A 20,964-nucleotide genomic window follows, 5' to 3' on the forward strand; every position below is an offset into this window, starting at 1 on the left:
CAGCTTCCTTTTGCAAGCTGCCACAAGAGTGTAAGGTAGTGATACTGCAAGTATCACTCACAGTCCAATCTCATTTCATGATTATTCATAATCATTTTAATAACTTTAGCTTCCTCCACTGCTCATTGCCCCAGTTTCTCTGAATTCTCTTCAAGGCTGAGCAAACTGTAAATGCCTCTCAGAATTATGTACCCCGAAATCAAAACTCACTGACCCACTAAAGTCATAGATGTACAACAGAAAAATGGCCTTCGGCTCATCTGGTCTTTGTCAACCAAGTTGCCTAAGCTATTAAGTCACTTGCCTGCATTTAGCCCATAGCCTTCTAAACCTTTTCAATCCACATACATGCCCAAATGTCTTTTTGTGCCTGCCTCTGGTGGCTCATTCCATAAATACAACACCCCATGTGTAAAACCTACCCCTCAGATCTCCTTTTAATTATTCCAATCACCTCTGTCCATTAGGTTTAGATTCTTTACCACAAAAAAATACTGTATCTACTGTGAGCCCACTCTGTGATTTTATAGACTTTCGCCTCAGTTGCTACGCGAAAACAGTGCCCTCGCATTGGTGCCCCAGTCACTCCTCTTCACTCAACCCCTCCAATCCGTGAATATTCTCTGCACCCCTCTTGATGCAGCATGATAACCAGAGCTGTACACAATACCCCAAGTGCAGTCTCACCAATATCTTGTGCAACTGTAACAAAACATCGAATTCCTGTACTCAATGCCGTCTACTTGCGGTGCCACTTTCAGAGAACTATGTACTTGTACTCCTATATGTCTCCCCATCACTCTGCATTCTGCTTAGGACCTGCCGTGGTTTAATTTCCCAAAATGCATCACTTCAAACTTGTCCAAGTTAAATTCACTCTTTCTTTGCACACATACTTAACCTGCTGCCTCCTACAGGTTCATAATCCCTTATCCGAAATCCTTGGGGAATTCAGAGTTTTTCGGATTTCAGAATTCCTCCTTATTGGGTCCGGGACTCCCCGCGGATACCAAAAAACACATGCTCAAGCTCCAGACCTACACACATCCTCCTGCATACTTTAAATCATCTCTAGATTGCTTATAATACCCAATACAATGTAAATGCTATGTAAATGGATGTTATTGTTTAGGGAATAATGACAAGAAAAATATTTTATTTCCAACAGAAACATTTAATTAAACTAAAATATACAGCTTCAAACAAACTGAATCAAACACATGGTAAATGACTTATTGGAATAAATGTAGAACGTCACGGTCGCTATAACACTTCAGTAACTTGTCTTTCTGTTTCTTTAAATTATATACAGTGGTAGTTCCGACACCATATTCTTCAGTAAGACACCACACAGACACACCACGATCAAGCTTCTGCAATAACTCCACTTTCTGCGTTATTGATGATAGATGCTTCCTTTTCTTTCTCATTGTTACCCAAAGGGGTATCTGCAGCTCTTTTTAATGTTTTCACAGTGAAATTAAACAAAGTCAACAGTGAACACAAAATATCAGCAAACAGCAAATGCACGTGTAACCAGTATGAGTGCTGAGCCACAACTGACATCTGGCAGCCTCTGCTAGAGCTGCCACGTCACACCTGAGTGACGTCAGCTGTTGGCGAAAAAAAAAACTTTGGTTTTTGGATTTCAGGATTTCGGATAAGGGATTGTGGACTTATAATACCAAGCAAACTGTGTATCCAGTTGTCCAGCTCGCCTGTCTGACCTAACCATCCAGACCATGCAGGACAGTGCTGAGAACCTTGCTAAATACCTATTGCCCTGCCCTCATTAATCCTCTGTCAAAACATTCAATTAAGTCCATGAGACACCATTTTTCAAACTAAATTATGCTGACTATACTTAATTAGTCCTTGCCTTTTCAAAGTTCAAAGTAAAATTTATCAGAACACATACATGTCACCACATACAACCCTGAGATTCTTTTTCCTATGTGGCATACTCAGCAAATCCACAGAATAGTAGCTGTGAACAGAATCAATGAAAGAGCAAGAGCATAGAAGGCAACAAACTGTACAAATGCAAATATAAATATCTTCTAACTGATGGCAGCAGTGAGATGAGTGGTGAGAATACAGACAGAACACGTCTCTCAGAATCCCCTCCAGTAACCTTTCCCACTGATGTGAGACCTACCACTTTAAAGCTCTCTGGCTTAGATACAAGACATAGCAGACCATTCAGCCCATCAATTCTGCTCTGCCGTTCCATCATGGATGATCCTAGAACCCACTCAACCTCATACACCTGCCTTCTCACCATAATGTTAGTTTTCTGATTGGTCAGGACATCAATCAATTTTTGCTTTAAATATACCTACGGTCACAGCCTCCACAGTAGTCTATGGCAGAGCACTCCACACATTCTCAACTCACTGGATAAAAAATTCCTCCTTAACTGTGTTCTGAGGGGTTGCTCCTCAATTTTGACACCTCCACAATAGCTGGCTGGCTGCAAGTTACGAGTGGAGTTCCACAGGGGTTGGTTTTGGGATTGCTGTTTTTTCTGATGTAAGTCAATAATTTAGACTATGGGATTAATGGATTTGTGGCTAAATTTGCCAATGATACAAAGAAAGGCGGAGGACTGGAGATCTCAGAAACATTCCAAATGTTAAAAGGCCTGAACAGGTTAGATATGGCGAGTTATTTCCCATGGTAGTGGAGTCTAGGACAAAAGGGCACAACTTCAGGATTGAAGGACATTCATTTAGAACAGAGATATGGAGAAATTACTTTAGTCAGAGGGTGATAAATCTGTGGAATTTGTTATGAGCAGCTTTGGAGGCCAAGTCATTGGGTGTATTTAAGGCAGAGATAGATAGGTTCTTGATTAGCCAGGGCATCAAAGGGTATGGGGAGAAGGCAGGAGAGTGGAGATGACTGGAAGAGCAGACTCAATGGGCTGAATGGCCTACTTCTGTTCCTATATCTTATGGTCTTCATAGGAAACATCCTCTCAACATCCTTTCAACATTTGGTTGGTTTCAATGAGATCTTCCCCCCTCCCCCCAATTCTTCTAAATTCCTGTGGGTACAGGCCCAAAGCTGCCAAACGTTCCTCATAAGTTAATCCTTTTATTCTCAGAATCATAGTTAATCTCTCCTGTATTCTCTCCAATGACAACACATCCACTCTGAGAGATGGGACCCAAAACTGTAGCCAATACTCCAAGTGCAGCCTGACCAGCATCTTATAAAGCCTTGCTTCTATAATCTATTCCCTTTGAAATGAATGCAACATTGCATTTGCCTTCTTTACCACAGACTCAACCTGTAAATTAGCCTTCTTGGAGTCTTGCACAAGAACTCCCAAGTCTCTTTACACCTCTGATGTTTCAATTTTCTCCCCACTTAGATAATAGTCTGCACTATTGTTCCTTGTACCAAAATGTATTAACATACATTTCCCAACAATGTATTCCATCTGCCACTTTTTTGCCCTTTCTTCCAATTTGTCGAAGTCTGGTTGCAATCGCATTGCTTCCTCAGCACTACCTACCCCTCCACTTATCTTCATATCATCCGCAAGCTTTGCCACAAAGCCATCAATTCCATTATCTAAATCACTGATAAATGTGAAAAGCGGTGGTCCCAATACTGACCCCTGAGGAATACTATTTATTGGCAGCCAACCAGAAAAGGCCCCTTTTATTCCAATGTTGCCTCCCATCTGTCAGCCATTCCTCTAACCATGCCTGTATCTTTCCTGTAATGGCACGAGATTTTATCTTGTTAAGCACCCTCTTGTGTCGCACCCTTGTCAACAAAAGAGAAAGAGTACAGAGAAGATTTACTAGAATGTTACCTGGGTTTCAACACCTAAGTTACAGGGAAAGGTTGAACAAGTTAGGTCTTTTTCTTTGGAGTGTAGAACGTTGAGGGGGTACTTGATAGAGGTATTTAAAATTATAAGGGGGATAGATAGAGTTGACGTGGAGTTTACCATTGAGAGTAGGGGAGATTCAAACAAGAGGACATAAGTTGAGAGCTAGGGGGCAAAAGTTTAGGGGTAACACGAGGGGGAACTTCTTTACTCGGAGAGTGGTAGCTGTGTGGAACGAGCTTCCAGTGTACTGTCATTTAAAGTAAAATTGGATTGGTATATGGACAGGAAAGGAATGGAGGGCTGAGTGCAGGTCGATGGGACTAGGTGAGAGTAAGCGTTCGGCATGGACTAGAAGGGCCGAGATGGCCTGTTTCCGTGCTGTAATTGTTATATGGTTATTTGGTCTGATGAAAATTTAAGTAAATGACATCCACTGCCTCTCCTTTGTCCACCCTGCTTGTTACTTCCTCGAAGAATTCTAACAGATTTGTCAGGAAAGATTTCCCTTCACAGAAACCATGCTGACTTTGACTTATTTTATCATTAGTCTCCTAGTACCCCAAAACCTCATCCTTCATAACAGACTCCAACACATTCCCAACCACTGAGGTTAGGCTAACTAGCCTATAATTTCCTTTCTTCTTAAAGAGTGGCATTTGCAATCTTTCAGACTTCCATAGTGAAGACTGATGTAAAGTACTTAAGTTCACCTGCCATTTCTTTGTCACCCATTACCACCAGCATCATTTTCCATTGGCCCAATATCAACTCCCAACTCCCTTTCACTCTTTAGATAACAAAAAAAAACTTTTGGTATACTACTTTATAATATTGGCTAGTCTGCCTTTATATTTCATCTTTTCCCTTCTTACAACTTTTTACTTGCCTTTAGTTGGATTTTATGGAGTCTTTACCTGCCCTTGTCAGCCACAGTTGCCTACCCTTGCCATTTGAGAATTTCTATGGGACATATCTATTCTGTGCCTTGTGAACTATTCCCACTCATTCCCATAATTTTTTAACCCTGTAGTTTCTTAACTCCTCCACCCACAAAGATCCAACATTCTTTGACCCTATGTCACCTCTTTCTAAAGATATAATTCCATCTCTTACCAACAGAGCCACACCACAGCCTATGTCTTCCTGCCTGTCCTTTTTATACAAAGTATATCCTTTGACATTAAGCTCCCAACTATGACCTTCTTTCAGCCACAACTCAATGATGTACACATCTTACCAACCGATCTCTAATTCTGCCAAATTAATTTTGATGCTTCTACCTTTATATCTGTTGAAGAAGCAGTAACCAAACCATCACTCTATTTAACAAGTTGAAGGGTAGCAGGTTTTGGGGAACACATGCTCCATGTCACACACCACCCAGACACAGAAATGAATTGCCGGAGTTGGGGACGAGGCGAGTGGGCAGGAGTCCGTAGCAGGAAAAAAGTAAACCCTAGCTGGCCGGCCCGCCCGTCCATTCTGCTCTCCAGTGACCGCTTGCTGAGGGAATCAGGCCTCCAATCCTCGGAGTCGCCTGATGCCGGTGGCCAGAGGTGGGGACAGCATAAGCGGCGTGCGAGGAAACGGAAGCGAGGCGAGTGGGCAGGAGTCCATGCCAGGAAAAAAAGCAAGGCTGAGCCAGCCAGCTCTCCCGTCCATTCTGCTCTCAAATGGACATTAAATTGACTACATCTGTGACAACAAACTACTCGGCAGGAGTACAGAAACGGACAGAAACCCGGACGCCACCATTCAGCTGATTATTTATGTAGCAGGTTTTCCCCCAAGCCATCGGACTACCAACCTACTGACCTCTGCTGTGCCTATTGTCCTGTTCATTATTTATTGTAATGCCTGCACTGTTTTGTGCACTTTATGCAGTTTTGGGTAGGTCTGCAGTCTACTGTAGTTTTTGCGTTGGTTTACATAGTTCAGTGCAGTTTTTGTATTGTTCATGTAACACCATGGTCCTGAAAAACATTGTCTCATTTTTACTGTGTACTGTACCAGCAGTTATGGTCGAAACAACAATAAAAAGCAACTTGACTTGACTTGAAACTCAAGACTTATTCTTGGAGCTCTTCTGCAGAAAATTATCCATCCGCCAGTCTTCTGGTGCCTCAACCAGGCCAAGGAAGCTTCAATAACATCTTACAGTACATTCAGTTAGGCCCCATAAATTCATCCACCCAAGAATTCTGAGCTCTTATCTTACTCTAGCTTTCTACTTTATTCCAAAATCTTCAGAATTAAATGTTTATTTGCCCTTGTGCAGTCACTACATGAAATTAATCTTTGATGTTTCCATCTTTGTATCTTAAGTAGCAGTAACCAAACATCACTCTATTGAACAAGATGTTGAAAGGTAGCAGGCTTTGGGGAGCGCTAGCTACTGGCTCTGTTCCATGCCACATACCATCCAGACATGGAAATGAATTGGAGCTGACTCCAAATGCTGCAACTCTAACTAATGGTATCATTGCAGTGGTTCATGGTGGTGGTAAAGTACTTAATCACAAGACAATTAGTGATGAATAATAAATGCTCACTTACCAACGAACATCCACTACCTAACAAATGAGTAAGTTAACTTCAGCTCTTTTTTCCTTTAAATTTTATATTGAAAGACAGTACAGAAATAGTAGGCAATCACAATAGTTAAACCTGGCATTTTTTCCTAAACATACCCACAGAATGTTTGATCCAGACTCTGAAGCATTACTGTAGCATCTTCTCCTGCCATCACCTTTAAATGGGACATTCAAGGCTTCACAGAACTCCCAAATGAAAAACCTTTCCTCATACACAAGGAAATCTACAGATTCTGGAAATTCAAGCCACACACACAAAATGTTGGTGGAGCACGGTAGGCCAGGCAGCATCTATAGGAAGAAGTACAGTCAACGTTTCGGGCCAAGACCCTTCATCAGGACTAACTGAAGGAAGAGGTAGTAAGAGATTTGAAAGTGGAAGGGGGAGTGGGAGATCCAAAATGATAGGAGAAGACAGGAGGGGGAGGGATGAAGCTAAGAGCTGGAAAGTTGATTGGCAAAAGGTTTACACAGCTGGAGAAGGGAGTGGATCATGGGACCAGAGGCCTGGGGAGCAAAAAGATGGAGAGCAGGCAAGCAGTTATTGTGAGAGGAACAGAGAGGAAAAAAAAGAGTAAAAAGAAAAAAGGGGGGAATAAATAAATAAGGGATGGGGTAAGAAGGGTAGGAGGGGCATTAACAGAAGTTAGAGAAATTAACGTTCATGCCATCAGGTTGGAGGCTACCCAGATGGAATATAACATGTTGTTCCTCCAACCTGAGTGTGGCTGGAGGAACAACACCTTATATTCCATCTGGGTAGTCTCCAACCTGATGGCATGAACATTGATTTCTCTAACTTCCATTAATGCCCCTCCCCCTTCTTACCCCATTTGTTTATTTATTTTCCCCCTTTTTTTTCTGTCTGTCCCTCTCACATTAACTCCTTGCCTGCTCTCTATCTCCCTCTGGTGCTCCCGTCCCCCTTTCTTTCTCCCCAGGCCTCCCATCCCATGATCTTTTCCCCCTCCAGCTCTGTATCCCTTCTGCCTATCAACTTTCCAGCTTCATCCCTCCCCCTCCTGTCTTCTCCTATCATTTCGGATCTTCCCCTTTCAAATCTCTTAAATCTCAGTTAGTCCTGACGTAGGGTCTTCGCCCGAAACATTGACTGTACTTCTTCGTATAGATGCTGCCTGGCCTGCTGCGTTCCCCCAGCATTTTGTCTGTGTTGCTGGAAAAACCTTTCCTTTTGTTATTTCCAATTCTTTCCCCACCGAACATCAAGCCTCATCTTCTTTCTACTGTCATGTCCTTTCTACTGCTGGAAACTAGTTTCTCTCTGATTAGATAAGATGGGAGTTTATTGTCATTGCAGGATGCAATGAAAATCCTTCTTTGCATGAAGCTCACACAGTAAATAGTATACACAGTACTAATAAATACCATAAATGCAATGTCATACAAAAAGTGCAAAGACTGTAATGCTTTGATTTCCTCAGCTGAATTCACCTCTCTTCAACATTAGGAAAAACAATTATAGCTACTTCACTTAACTTTAGACCAGGGATTCCCAACCTTTTTTATGCCATGCACCAATACCATTTAACTAGCATTCCGTGAACCCCAGGTTGGGAACCATTGCGATCATGCCAGTATACATCTTCTGCTCCATGTAAAGTTTAACATTCTTTGCAAAGTATGCCCAGAATTCAATTCAATACTTCAGCCATTCATCTAGATTTAATATTATTCCTTTGCCTCTATTTATAAAACGATGAAAATCCTACGTTTATTTATGTCCTTTTAATTTATCCTGACACCACTCTAGACATAGGCACACATATTCTCACAACAATGAATCTGCACACCTTTCAATCATATCATTTAGTTTATATTGCTCACCTCATTCTTGATACCAAAATTAAACACTTCACACTTCTCTGTTAAGTTACATCTGCCATGTGCTAATCCAATTTACAAATTTGTTTATCTCATGCTGAAACCTGTTACTACCTTCTTTGTTTACTACATTTGTGATTTTTGGTGTTTTCTACCACATTTTCAAATTATGACTTTGTATACCAAGTCACTAATATACAGCAAAGATCAGTGAATAATTGGCTTCGGCAATTTCCAGGGTGCCACAGGATCGAAAAATGCCTTGCATTCATTATGATTCTGTAGGAGCGCTGATGGTTGGGAACTGCAGACTCCTCAAATGGGTCAGGCAACGAAGATAAGGGCAGACAAACAACTTGTAAGGAGGTGCAATCATTCCACCGTCTGCACAGGGCTTTCTTCTGCTTCCAACACTTAAACTTTAGTTTTCCCATGTGTTCCCCACTCCCTACCCCACCTGCCAAACAGCAGTGGGCGAGGAACAAGCAAAACCGTATTTTGCCTCCCACCACCAAGGTCACGCTCACTTACCCACTGCTTTCATCGGGGAGGTGGTGCAGGAGCCTCAGGTTCCACACCACCAGGCTCAGGAACAGTTATTAACCCTCAACTATCAAGTTCTTGAACTGGAGAAGATCACTCACTCCAAACTAAGAAATAATTCCACAACCTATGGACTTATTTTTAAGGATTCTGCAACTCACTTTATTGATATTTATTGTTATTACTTTTTTCTGTGTTTTGTATTTGCAGTTTGTTACCTTTTGCTCATTGGTTGTTTGCTTGTATTTGTTGTGTGCATTTTCACTGAATTTATGGTGATCCTTTGTATTTACTGTGAATGTCCACAAGAAAATGGATCTCAGGGTAGCATATGTGACATTTACATACTTTGATTATAAATTTACTTCAAACTTTGAATCCAAAGAGAGGGATATTTTTTCCCCTTCTTGCCATCAATAAGATTGGCAATGTTTTCATGCCAATTGCTGATTTCAAAACAGACACGGGTACACACGACACTCACTACCTAATCTGAAGAAACAATCATTCCTGAACTTTCTGATTGGACTTACACAAGTTGCTGGAAATTATCAAATCCATCAAATGAGCTAATGTATTGCTTTATCTAACAATTTTAGCATCTATATTCACAACATTAACGGCTGTCATTCTGTAAATGTCTCCACTGACTCATTACCTTCGCCAAATATTCCTAAACACCTGTATTTTTAAAGTTTTTTTGTTAATAACATGCCAGAATGAAGTACAATCTTGATAAATACGATGGAATATTGAAAGGCATGGATAGAGTGGATATGGAAAGAAATTATCCTTCTGCAGTGGAGACTAGGACCAGATGGCACAGCCTCAGAAAAGAAGGATGTCCATTTAGAACAGAGATAAGGAGGAATTACTTTAGCCGGAGGGTGGTGAATCTGAGGAATTCATTGCCACAGACAGACTTGGAAGACAAGTCATTGGGTAGATTTAAAGCAGAAATTAATTGATTATTCTTCCTTCAAGAGATCCACAACCCTGTCGTAGTTTTGAGGTTTGCTTGACTCAATGACCCAAAGACCCATGTTGGTTGGAGTCGGGGATTTATTTTTTAGTTCTTGGTAGGATCACCCATGCCTAACAGGTCAAAGGTGAGAGGTCAGATGAAGAGTCATCCTCCAGGTTCAGCTCAGGGTTAACAATCTTGACTGGTGAAACAAAATTATTACAGAAACAGCAATGAAGAATCCTTCTACATTTGACAGACAAAGATGGAGGACATTCATTGCTGCCCTAAATGGCAGCAGGCATAACAAGCAGCATGTTGATAGATTCTTGATTAGTAAGGACATCAAAGGTTTCAGAGAGAAGGCAAGAGCAAGAGAATAAATCAGTCATGATTGAATGGCATGCTCAGATTTCCAGCATCTGCAGATTTTCTCTTGTTTATGATGGAATGGCAGACTCGATGGGCCAAATGGCCTAATTCTGTTCCTATATTTTATGGTCTAATATGGTCAAAGCAGCATGCACATTATGAACAGAGATTAATTTGCTATAATAACAATATGCAGGGATCCACTCAAAAAAAAAGAAAAGAATTATCAACCATCATGCTAAATGTTTGGAATGCTCTCTGGTTATGCATGAGGGCAAATGTTGGTTAATATCACAAATGAAATTCACTATGTCCAAAACAAAAACTTACACAGAACTGCAGTTACCTACTAGCCTAGATTGTGTACTCAAGTCAATAGATTTGGATATGAACCCATAATCATCAAAGGCAACAGTGGCACATTGAGTTTTAGCTGGCACAATCTTAATGAACTAAATTTACACTCACTACATTTAAAATTTAAGGTTTACATTTTAGTTTTAACTTCTTATAATATCATATTCCATCAATCTATGCTATTTTCTTTGAGCATCGGATGTGCCATTTGTGTCCATACCCACTCAGAGAAATCCTATCTACTCACTATTTTTTCATGTTACCCTATTCTCCAATACTCCCATCAATTTCCCCTAGATGCGAGAAAATCTGCACGTTAGAAATCCAAGTAACACACAAGCAAGAAACACAGACAGCATCAATGGAAAAGAGCAAAGAGTTGATGTTTCGAGCCAAGACACTTCACCAAGACTGGAAAAAAGAGATAAGTTTAAGCAATAAGGTGGGAAGAGGGTTCTACCACTCACCAATACACTTGGGGCAATTTATAGTGCACAATTCACACACTTCTCTGGGATGTCGAAGGAAAGGGGAAAACTTAGTTATGAAAATAAGGGGCAAACTTCACAAAAACAGCAAAGGTTAGGATTGAACCAGGATCATTGTAGCTCTTAGGCAGTACTCTATTAGCTGCATCATTAAGCTGTGCGAGTTCGATGGGACAATTTGATAACCTATCCAAGCCACCTAATCCCCCATTTAAGAAAAGCTAATAGCAAACCATTCCATTTCCTCTGGTACACAAGTCTACAGATATCAATGTTCCTCTTGAGTTAACCCCCAGAGATGCCCAGACACTAAGAGAACCAATGTCAATTAAGCACCACTCACTTTCCCTTCCCTTAAAATATCCTGAGAGCTTTTGGTGTTCATGAATCGGTTGTTTGTTCTCCTTGGAAGAATCTAGAATTGGAGCTCAGCAACTGCAATTATAAATGCTGGAATCTGAAACAAAGTCCTGGAAGAACTCAGCTGTCGTCATATCTAGAAGTTATTATTTACAAGAGGTCATTCATTCAGACCAGAGCTGAAATTTCTCCACGAGTGTTTGGAACTCTTTTTCAAAGTCTCTTCTTCCACGGCCCCTTGAATATTTTTAAGACAGAAGTAGATAGATACTTAATGAGCTAGGGGATTCAGCATGGACTGTAGTAATGTGAGGATGCAATCAAATATTATTATGACAGGGTAAGCTCATAAGGCAAATCAGGCTGCCGTTGCTCCAAATTCACAAGTTCCCTAATCTCAGATGCAATTTCAAAATATTAATTGGATGACCATAAAGTAAAGCCCTAAAATCAGTCAATTCAACTTGCCCAAAATCAATAATTGAATTCCAACTTTTAACGCACTTGCAGGCTCATTTAGTTCAAAACTGTGATCGCTTCAGTTCATAATCCAGTCCAAGAGGAATCCTTCAGAGAAAGTGGGGCAGCACTGTTCAAAGTAAATATATATCAAAATACACGTGTCACCATACACAAGCCTAAGGTTCTTTTTCTTGCGGGCATACTCAGAAATCCAAGAAACATAATAGAATCAATGAAAAACCACACCCAAAAAGGCAAACAACCAATGAGCAAATACAAAATAATTTAAAACACAATATTGAGAAAATGAGATGAAAAGTCTTCGAAAGAGAGTCCATAGGTTGTGGGAACAGTTCAGTGAAGCGGCAAGTGAAGTTATCCCCAGGCCCAAGAGCCTGAAGGTTGAGGGGTAATAACTATTCCTGAACCTGACGGTGAGAGTCCTTCCTGATGGCAACAGCGAGAACAGAGCATGACCTGGGTGGTGGGGGACCCTGATGATGGATGCGCTTTCCTGCAACAATGTTCCGTCCAGATGTGCTCAATAGGAACTGTAACCTAGCGGTTAGCATACAGCTATTACAGTCAGGTTTATTTACCGCTGCTGCCTGTCAGGAGTCGGTACATTCTCCCTGTGACCGCATGGGTTTCCGTGGAGTGTTCTGATCTTCTCCACATTTCAAAGACGTATGGGTTAGTAAGTTAATTGGTCACATAGGAGTAACTGGCTCATCAGACCACAAGAGGCTATCATCGTGCAGTAACTTGAAATAAATAAAAAGATTTTTAGAATAGCTTGTATGAAGTACAAGGCAATTACATCTGTACTCTTAAATATTTCAACTTATTTAGATATTAGTTTTATGATGTTTTCAAGATATGGACACATCATGGATTTCCAAGAATGGTGATGAGATACAGGTTAAAAGCTTCTGCCACTTTTTAAGTTGAGGATACGATACAAATGTCACTGGGAAAGACAGAACCACTTTTCTCAACACAAAAGATTCTGCAGATCCTCGAAATCTTGTGGAAAAGTTGCTGGAGATGCTGCCTGATCTGCTGACAACCATTGTCCCTGCTGTTCTCAAACTGTTAAGTTGTGGAGATGCTTTACCTCCCTAACAGCAGCAAGTAGATTTCATCAGCTAGTCAAGTCTCACTTAGGTAGTGCAGGAAACCACAAAGTAAACTCTGGAGACAATAGGAAATGAAGAAAACTTAAGTGAAAAAATATAACAATTTTAAGACATTGAAAGGCAATCAGGTTTACCAAGGGAGCTCCAGGAATTTAGATCTAGTTGACAGAGCTCATTGCTAATAAGTGGTAAATAACGAAAATCAGGAGCACAAGAGATGACTGAAATGAAGAGGCCAAAAAGGACTTAGTTATAGACAGGAAAGCAGTGATTGAATAAAGGACAAGAAATGTCAAAATATAACCACCGTCACTAGGAGTCAATTTGGCTTGAATACAGGAAACAGATTAGAATAGAACAGTACAGCACAGGAACAGGCCCTTCAGCCCACAATGCCTCTGCTGACCACAAGGCAAGTCCACATCTGCTTGCACATGGTCTATATGCCTCATTTGTTGCCTGTTCACGTGTGTGTTCAAATACCACTTCAATTCTGCTAACATACCTGTTTTTACCATGCTGCATTCATATTGGTCTGTGATGCAGAATGGTAAACAAGTAAGGTAGCAACAGAAAGAGCAGCACACACAAAATGCTGGAGGAACTCAGCAGGCTAGGCAGCGTCTATGGAAATGAGTAAAGACTCAACATTTCTGGCCAAGACCCTTCATCACAACTGAAAAAAAACTGAAAAGTTAGATCAATAAGGTGGAGGGAGCTCTAACTTTTCAAAATTTTTCCCCAGTCTTGGCCTGAAAAGTCAACTGTTTACACTTTTCCAGAGATGCTGCCTGGCCTGCTGAGTTTTGAACGTGTTACTAACAAGATTTACTCTTGTTAGCAACAGAAAAAACAAGTTTTAACAATGAAGTTTATTTTTCAGCAAAAGCATCAAGATTGTTCTCAAATGACAAGATTAAACCATATAGACACATGTGATGGAGAACTTCAAAAGGACAATTCAGGCAGCACTTGAGAAAAAATAACTTTTGATAAAAGTAGTTGGAAAAATGAAAGATAAAGTATATTTCAATTTAAAATTTGATGCATAATCTCCCTCTCCATCCACAACATTGTCTTATGCTCCTATATTTTACAACATCTACAAAAGTCAGAGAATATGAAATTAAGCACAATTTTCTCCATTTGAAGCTGCTGCAAAAACTGAATTTGATAGGTTACACGGCAGATCCATACCAAAGTTCCACTGGAATATTACTGTCACAGTCAGAGAGAACAAAAATGAGTAAAAACTTTGTCCTGCACACTGTTCATGCAGATCAGCACACAGAGAGAACAAGGTAAAACAAGAAAAATGCAGAATCAAGTGCAACAGATACACAGGAAGTGCAGTGCAGGTAAACAATAAGATGCAAGATCAAAACAAGATTTTACAATAGAGAACTATTTAATAGTCTGATGGCAGTGGGGTAGAAGCCATCCTTCAGCCTGCTGGTCTGTGCTGCATCTTCTGTCCAATGGATGAGGGAAGAAGAGAGAATAACATGGGTGGGTGGTATCTAATGTTTCCTGATTGTTTCCTACTGATGGATCAGAACCTTAACTATGTGGTAAGAAACTATTTTAAATCTATAAAATCCACCTGATGTTCAAGTCATAAATTTCTTGCAGGCCATGGGAATTCTGAGCAAATGAACACATACACAAAGTTGCAACCAGTCTTTCTTACACATGAAAATACCTGCCAGTCAAAAGGTCAGTTGTAAAGCTTCAAATGGAAACAAGGTATAACTGCCCTTCCTATTTATTTTCAGATCAATTCTAGGTAACAGATTATTCAAGATGAAGTATTAATGTCAAGGGAGTTTATATTACATCTGAAGAAAACCAAAGAGCTCAAGGAAAGAAAAATACTGCCATTGCAAAATTAGCAGCTAGAATTAGAAAGCAGCACAAAAACTAACAATCTTCAGTGCAGGTCAGTTAAGTTATGGTAGCATCCCAATACTGGCTTAATATTGATGATTTAGTTTCATCACTCTTTTCCAAATGTATTCATCACTTTGAATTTCAACTTCCATATGATAACTGAACTAACTTCATTAACCATGTGACTTAACATCTTAATATGAATAATTTTCCATTTGGACAGGCAAGAATTCAGAACCATCCATCGAAGATTGATATAAAACACCCTAAAGCATGTTTTTTTTTGTTTATGCCCTTACAGCATCACAAAGCACTTCACAACCAATGATGAAATAATTTTTAGCGTAGTCACGTTTTTTAAAGGGTAGTGAGAAATACATTTTAGAGGGTTGTGAATTTGAATTCTACCACATAGCTGCAATAAAGGAATGTTCAGTTGTTAACTACATTCACTTGAGGTTACTGGTCACTGAGAATTCAAGATGAGGCATGAAATTGATATTGAATTACTCAAGAGGTTCCCAACCTGGGGTCTATGGACCACTTGATCAATGGCATTGGTCCATGACTTAAAAAAATTCAGATACCCCCAATTTGGAAGATCATCCTAGATCTTAAATAACAGAACAAGTTTTCAGGTCCACATGGCTCATTCGATACTGATCCTGAATTTTACCTTATTACCGAACAAGTTTTTGAAGATATTTCATTGTAGTCCCATGTTGTCTGTATTTTCAATTTGCTTCCCCTCTCCGTTTTCCTTAATTTCTTCAACTTCAGTGAACACATCCCAATATTTGTCATATTTGACTAGTGAATCACACTGTACCTCTCCCCTAGCAAGTCCTGAGCAATGTTCCCTCTACGGTGTGTGTACATACCTCTTTTGCTACTAGCGCATAAAGGGATTTAAACTGCGCACAAAAGGTTGTCACCCTTTACCTTGCTGGCATGTTACGTATATTTCTAGATTGTACCCAATCATAATTCCTTTTCCGGTTTCTGACGTGAATGGTGTTGACAATGGAGTTCATCAATGATATGTCTGCAGATTGTTGAACTGGCTTATTTATACTGTTTTCATTGAAGAGATTATTCAGTGCACATATGTTGCTGTCACTGGGCAAAAAAAATAGCACAGCACAAGATTTTTGCACACATTGGTCTTGAGCAATCCAGACTGCATGGCACTGCGACACAAGCACCACAGTGGAAAGCATACTCACTCTCACACTCTGCAAAACCAAAGTGTGTAAAGGAACATAAGGTACAACTAAAGCAGCAAGACTGCAGGTCAAACTTAAACAAAAATATCTTTGGCTTGCCTTTTCCAAGCGAACTACCTGGACTAGGATGATAAAATCCTTTCAACAGATGCCACAAACAATAAACTTCAAGATAGTCAAACGAGTTTTCACAACAATGCACAAGTATAAAATATCTATTCCAAGGAGGTCTTTGAGTACAAAATACCACCCAAACCTTCAAGCTACCACTTCTACTCAACATCACAGTAAATCTTTAAATGCACAAACAGAAATGAAAAGTATGGTCAGTAGACACCCAGAAATGTAAAACTAATTCACAAAATTATCAGAATCAGGTTTATTATCACTGGCATGTGTCGTGAAATTTGTTAACTTAACAGGAGTTATATGAAAGAAAACAAATTAATTACTCTAAGTACATATGTATATTGAATAGATTAAAAATTGTGCAAAAACAGAAATACATAAAAAAGGGAGGTAGTGTTCATGGATTCAATGTCCATTTAGGAATCATATGACAGAGGGAAAGAAACCGTTCCTGAATTGCTGAGTGTGTGCCTTTTGGCTTCTGTACCTCGTTCCTGATGGTAACAATCAGAAAAGGGCATGAAGAGAGAGAGTCCTTAAGGCTCTCCACAGTACATCTATATTAGCTTCCATGTTTCAGTTGACAAACCAAATCTCAAACTTCTCATGAAATATAGCTGCTGTCTTGCCTTCTTTATAGCTGCATCGATATGTTGGGACCAGGTTAGATCCTCAGAGATCTTGACACCCAGAACTTGAAACTGCTTGCTCTCTCCACATCTGATCCCTCTATGAGGACTGGTTCATGTTCCCTCGTCTTACCCTTCCTGAAGTCCAAAATCAGCTCTTTCGTCTTACTGACATTGAGTACAAGGTCGTTGCTACACCATTCAACTAGTTGGTATATCTTGCTCCTGTACACCTTCTCATCTCCATCTGAGATTCTATCAACAATGGCTGTATCATTAACAAATTAATAGTCAGTAATTGCACAAAACCAAACCACACAATCATGGGTAGAGAGGGAATAGAGCAGTGGGATAAGCACACACCTGAAGCATGCCAGTGTTGATTGCCAGTTAAGAGATATTATCAACAATCTGCACTGATTGTGGTCTTCTGGTAAGGAAGTCAAGGAATGAATTGCAGAGAGAGATAGAGGCCCAGGTTCTGCAGCTTATCGATCAGGGAAAGATGGTGATAAACACTGAGCTACAGTCAACAAACAACATCCTGAAATGTGTTTGTATTGTCCAGGTGATCTCAGGCCATGTGAAGAGTCAACTGAGATTGTATCAGCTGTAGACCTATTGTGGTGATAGGCAAATTGCGATGGGTCCAGGTCCTTGCTGAGGCAGGAGTTCATTTGACCAATCTCTCAAAGCATTTCATCACCACAGATGTGAGTGCTATCCAAAGTAATCAGAATCTGATTTAATATCATCAGCACATGTCGTGAAATTTGTTAACTTAGCATTGCATGATAACATTGAAAAATAAATCAATTAAAATAGATATACATTAGATTAAAAAATAGTACAAAAATAGAAATAATAAATAAAATGTGAGATAGTGTTCTTGGGCTCAATGTCCATTTTGGAATCGGATGGCAGAGGGGAAAAAGCTGTACCTGACCATTAAAGTCAGCTTTGGAAATGTGAATGAAACCATCATTTTGGGAGAATAATTTACAGATTGTGAATGTAATTATGATAAGTCACAATGCCTAATGACACGAAGTAGCTAGGCCAAAAATCAAACCTAAATACACATCATACCCAACAGAATTTCTGGTAAGGCATACCACTGTGATAATTAACTGAGCAGAACAGCCAATTCTCAACCAACAAGCAAACTCATGAGATTGGAAACTTTCCCTGCATGGTTTATTTCTTTGCCATCTACTGCCCCAGACGAAGTGTTGCATTTCTGTATACACCTGCAAGATCCACTGGGTTTGCAGAGAATCTCAGTTTCTAAATTCAGACTTTCTTTGATGTTCTAGAGCAAAGATTAGTTTCAATTTTTACTGCATAAACATAATATCTGCAACTGTTAAAATGGACTATTCTAATAACCTCAATGTACATCTACAAATGTAATGCATTATAAATTGGGCATATTTGTATTAGATTGCTCAATGATCAGAATAGAAAAGCAGTTTAAACAACCAAGAAAACTAACCAAGGAAGCTTTTCAAGATTTGAAAATTGAGATCAAAATCGCAACAATAAATTGGATACATGTCAACAAGTTAAATTTTATACACACTATTCCACCTTTGAAATTGATTGAGAACACTGAAAGTACAACATTTCACATTAGGGCATACAATTATGTCCTTTCTAGAATACTGTACACCTGCTTATTGTGAACAGGTGACAGAAATACTTTTCACATTCAATTATATACAAAACCAACAAAAATCAAAGGTCATCCTTTTCCAAGTTGCAATAATTAATTTGAAAAGCTTGACCAAGACCACCTGCTTCAACTGTATCACCCGATTTAGCACAACCCACCTACTGATCAAATCCTTACTCATACTCTTATGCTTGACCACAATGTTCAATGTTTCTTAACCAGACTTGGATCTTCAATGAACCTAAAAACTGTCAAAAACACTGCTGATGCATCGTGACTTACACTTTCCCATTCATCCAACCCCTCTTTGCCCAAAGAGCACAATTTTAACATTTCCCCCTTAACCTCCTCCAGAACCACAAAGAACACTCTTCCAATTCTAGACCTTCACTGCCAGCTGTGCTTTCAGCTGTCTTGACCAACTAAATCTCTCTCAAAGAAAGTACCTTCAAAATTCTTTGCTTAACCAAGCTTTTTCCTCTCCTCAGTTATTCTTCATTTTCCTCAACGTCAATTTTTTTAAATATCTTGTACTCTTAAAAGCTGCTTTGAACAACAGAAGGCATTTTTTCCACATCATTCATCCCTGAAATATCCTTTCTGTAAACAGTTTCAAAATTAGAGATATATCACTTTTAAATAAATCCACCAGTTTTACTTAATATTTTAATATCACATTCAGCCATTAGACACAGATCCCTTCATCCTTGGTGGAAAATATCTTTCTTCCAGATCAAAAGCACATAAAAAATCAATTGTGTATCAAATCAAAGCTCCAATAGAAAAGGTTAGCTTCTGTCAAGATGCCTGTTAAAAGTCAAAACAAAATTTACTAAATCTTACTACCAGACAGTGCACACCTCAACCACTTGACAGACATGTTCACATTCATTCAGCTTTTAAAGATGCTGTGTCAGATCATACTGCAATGTCTTTCCTCAAAAAAGCAAGTTTTACTTTGCATCCAAAATAAACCCAGTTTTAAAACAATTCTCCACCACTGGTTTTCCAAAACATTCTTAAAGAGAACTTACCATACTCCTGCATAACTACAGCATACTCCATTAAATAAGAAAAATTAAATAGACTATACTGCAGTTGATGTAAGACAAAGATGACATTATCAATGTTAAGCCCATGCACCATACAATGCATATAAGCAATAAAAAAGCCACTGAACATCCACGAGGGGAAATACACCCAAAACATAGCTGAGAAAATATCACACAAGACAAATCAAAATAAACCCCATTCATGACTTATCACTGGTGTCTGCAAAGTTAAGAGGATCCATAAATTAAACCATGACATTCTGAGAGGATCAGACGGCAGGGGTGTGGGGAGGGAAGAGCGAAATCATATACATTCTAATGATATTTGATGCAAAGTACTTTTGTGTGTGTTAGGGAGGCTCAAGACTTAAATTGGAATGGGGAGGAGGGAGGACATCCAATCGAGCAAGCGTGTATTAAATAGACAAAACTTGCCTTCCAGGGAGCAGGCTGTATGATTTTGAAGTCTTGGGATGGAGCTGAAAGGCCTAGACCCGGGGCTGGGTTTACAACGCCCTTTACATGTCCCTGTTCCCCACCCCACCCTACCTCTGTGGCTCAGCCACCCCCACTTTTCAATGCCGGGGTGGGAACAAACACGGGTTCATTTTAAAACAAAACGAGGCGCCGGACAGAACGGCAAAGGCCCGCGGGCCCACTCACCTCCCCGTGTAAGGTGCCGTTGGCTCCGCCACCGCCGCCTCCTGCTCCTCCCGCTCCACCGCCGCCGCTCCCACTGCTGCTCGGCGGCGTCAGGGCTTTCTGCTGGCGGCTCACCGCCTTGCCGCCGCCCCGCTTGTTTTTCCTCCGCTTTGCTCGCTTGGCGTCGGCCGGACTCATGACCGGTTGGCGGATCCGCTCGGAGCGGCGGGGCGGGGAGAGGACAGGACAGTAGGGAAGGGGAGGTCGGTTCGGGGCCGGGCGGTCCGCGGATGGACGGGGAGGGGGGGTGGGGACAGTCTCTCTCCTCTCTCTCTCACGTCCCCTCTCTCTTTCCCCCTCTCTCTCTTTCCTCCCCCCGTTTATTGTTACGAGGACGCGGCGGGAGGTCGGAGGGGCTTGTGGTTGGAAGGAGCGGTGCACTGAAACCCCGCGGCCCGGTCCGGCTCGGCTCTCGTTCCCTCTCTGACAGGATCCGAACCCACTCCAATATGGCGCAGAGTGCAGGGCCGTATCCCAGCGAGCAATGCGCCGGCTCCCCACCGCCACCACCGCACACCAACCAACCAGCCACTCACTGCGCATGCGCCTTCGCCGTACGGCATGCAGGTCCTTGTAGTTCCCCACTCCTCCTTCTTCCTTGTCTCTATCTCCCCCACTTCAGAATCAGATTTATTATCATCGACACATTGAGCGTAATATTTATTGTTTTACAGCAGCCTACATAGCAAA

The 20,964-nt window shown here is 40.6% G+C and overlaps 1 protein-coding gene across 2 annotated transcripts in view; it reads right to left on the reverse strand.

The window, feature by feature from the left end:
• fam193a (family with sequence similarity 193 member A) overlaps positions 1–20,738 on the reverse strand; it is a 224,106-nt gene extending 203,368 nt beyond the window's left edge. For both annotated transcript variants that reach the window (XM_059974163.1, XM_059974162.1), the window contains exon 1: positions 20,236–20,738. In XM_059974163.1, coding sequence (XP_059830146.1) covers positions 20,236–20,412 — 177 coding nt within the window. In that variant the 5' untranslated portion in view covers positions 20,413–20,738. The remainder of the gene's footprint in view (positions 1–20,235) is intronic.
• Between the last annotated feature and the right edge of the window lie 226 nt (positions 20,739–20,964).

This window comes from Hypanus sabinus, chromosome 7, assembly GCF_030144855.1.
Source record: "Hypanus sabinus isolate sHypSab1 chromosome 7, sHypSab1.hap1, whole genome shotgun sequence".
Taxonomy (NCBI): domain Eukaryota; kingdom Metazoa; phylum Chordata; class Chondrichthyes; order Myliobatiformes; family Dasyatidae; genus Hypanus; species Hypanus sabinus.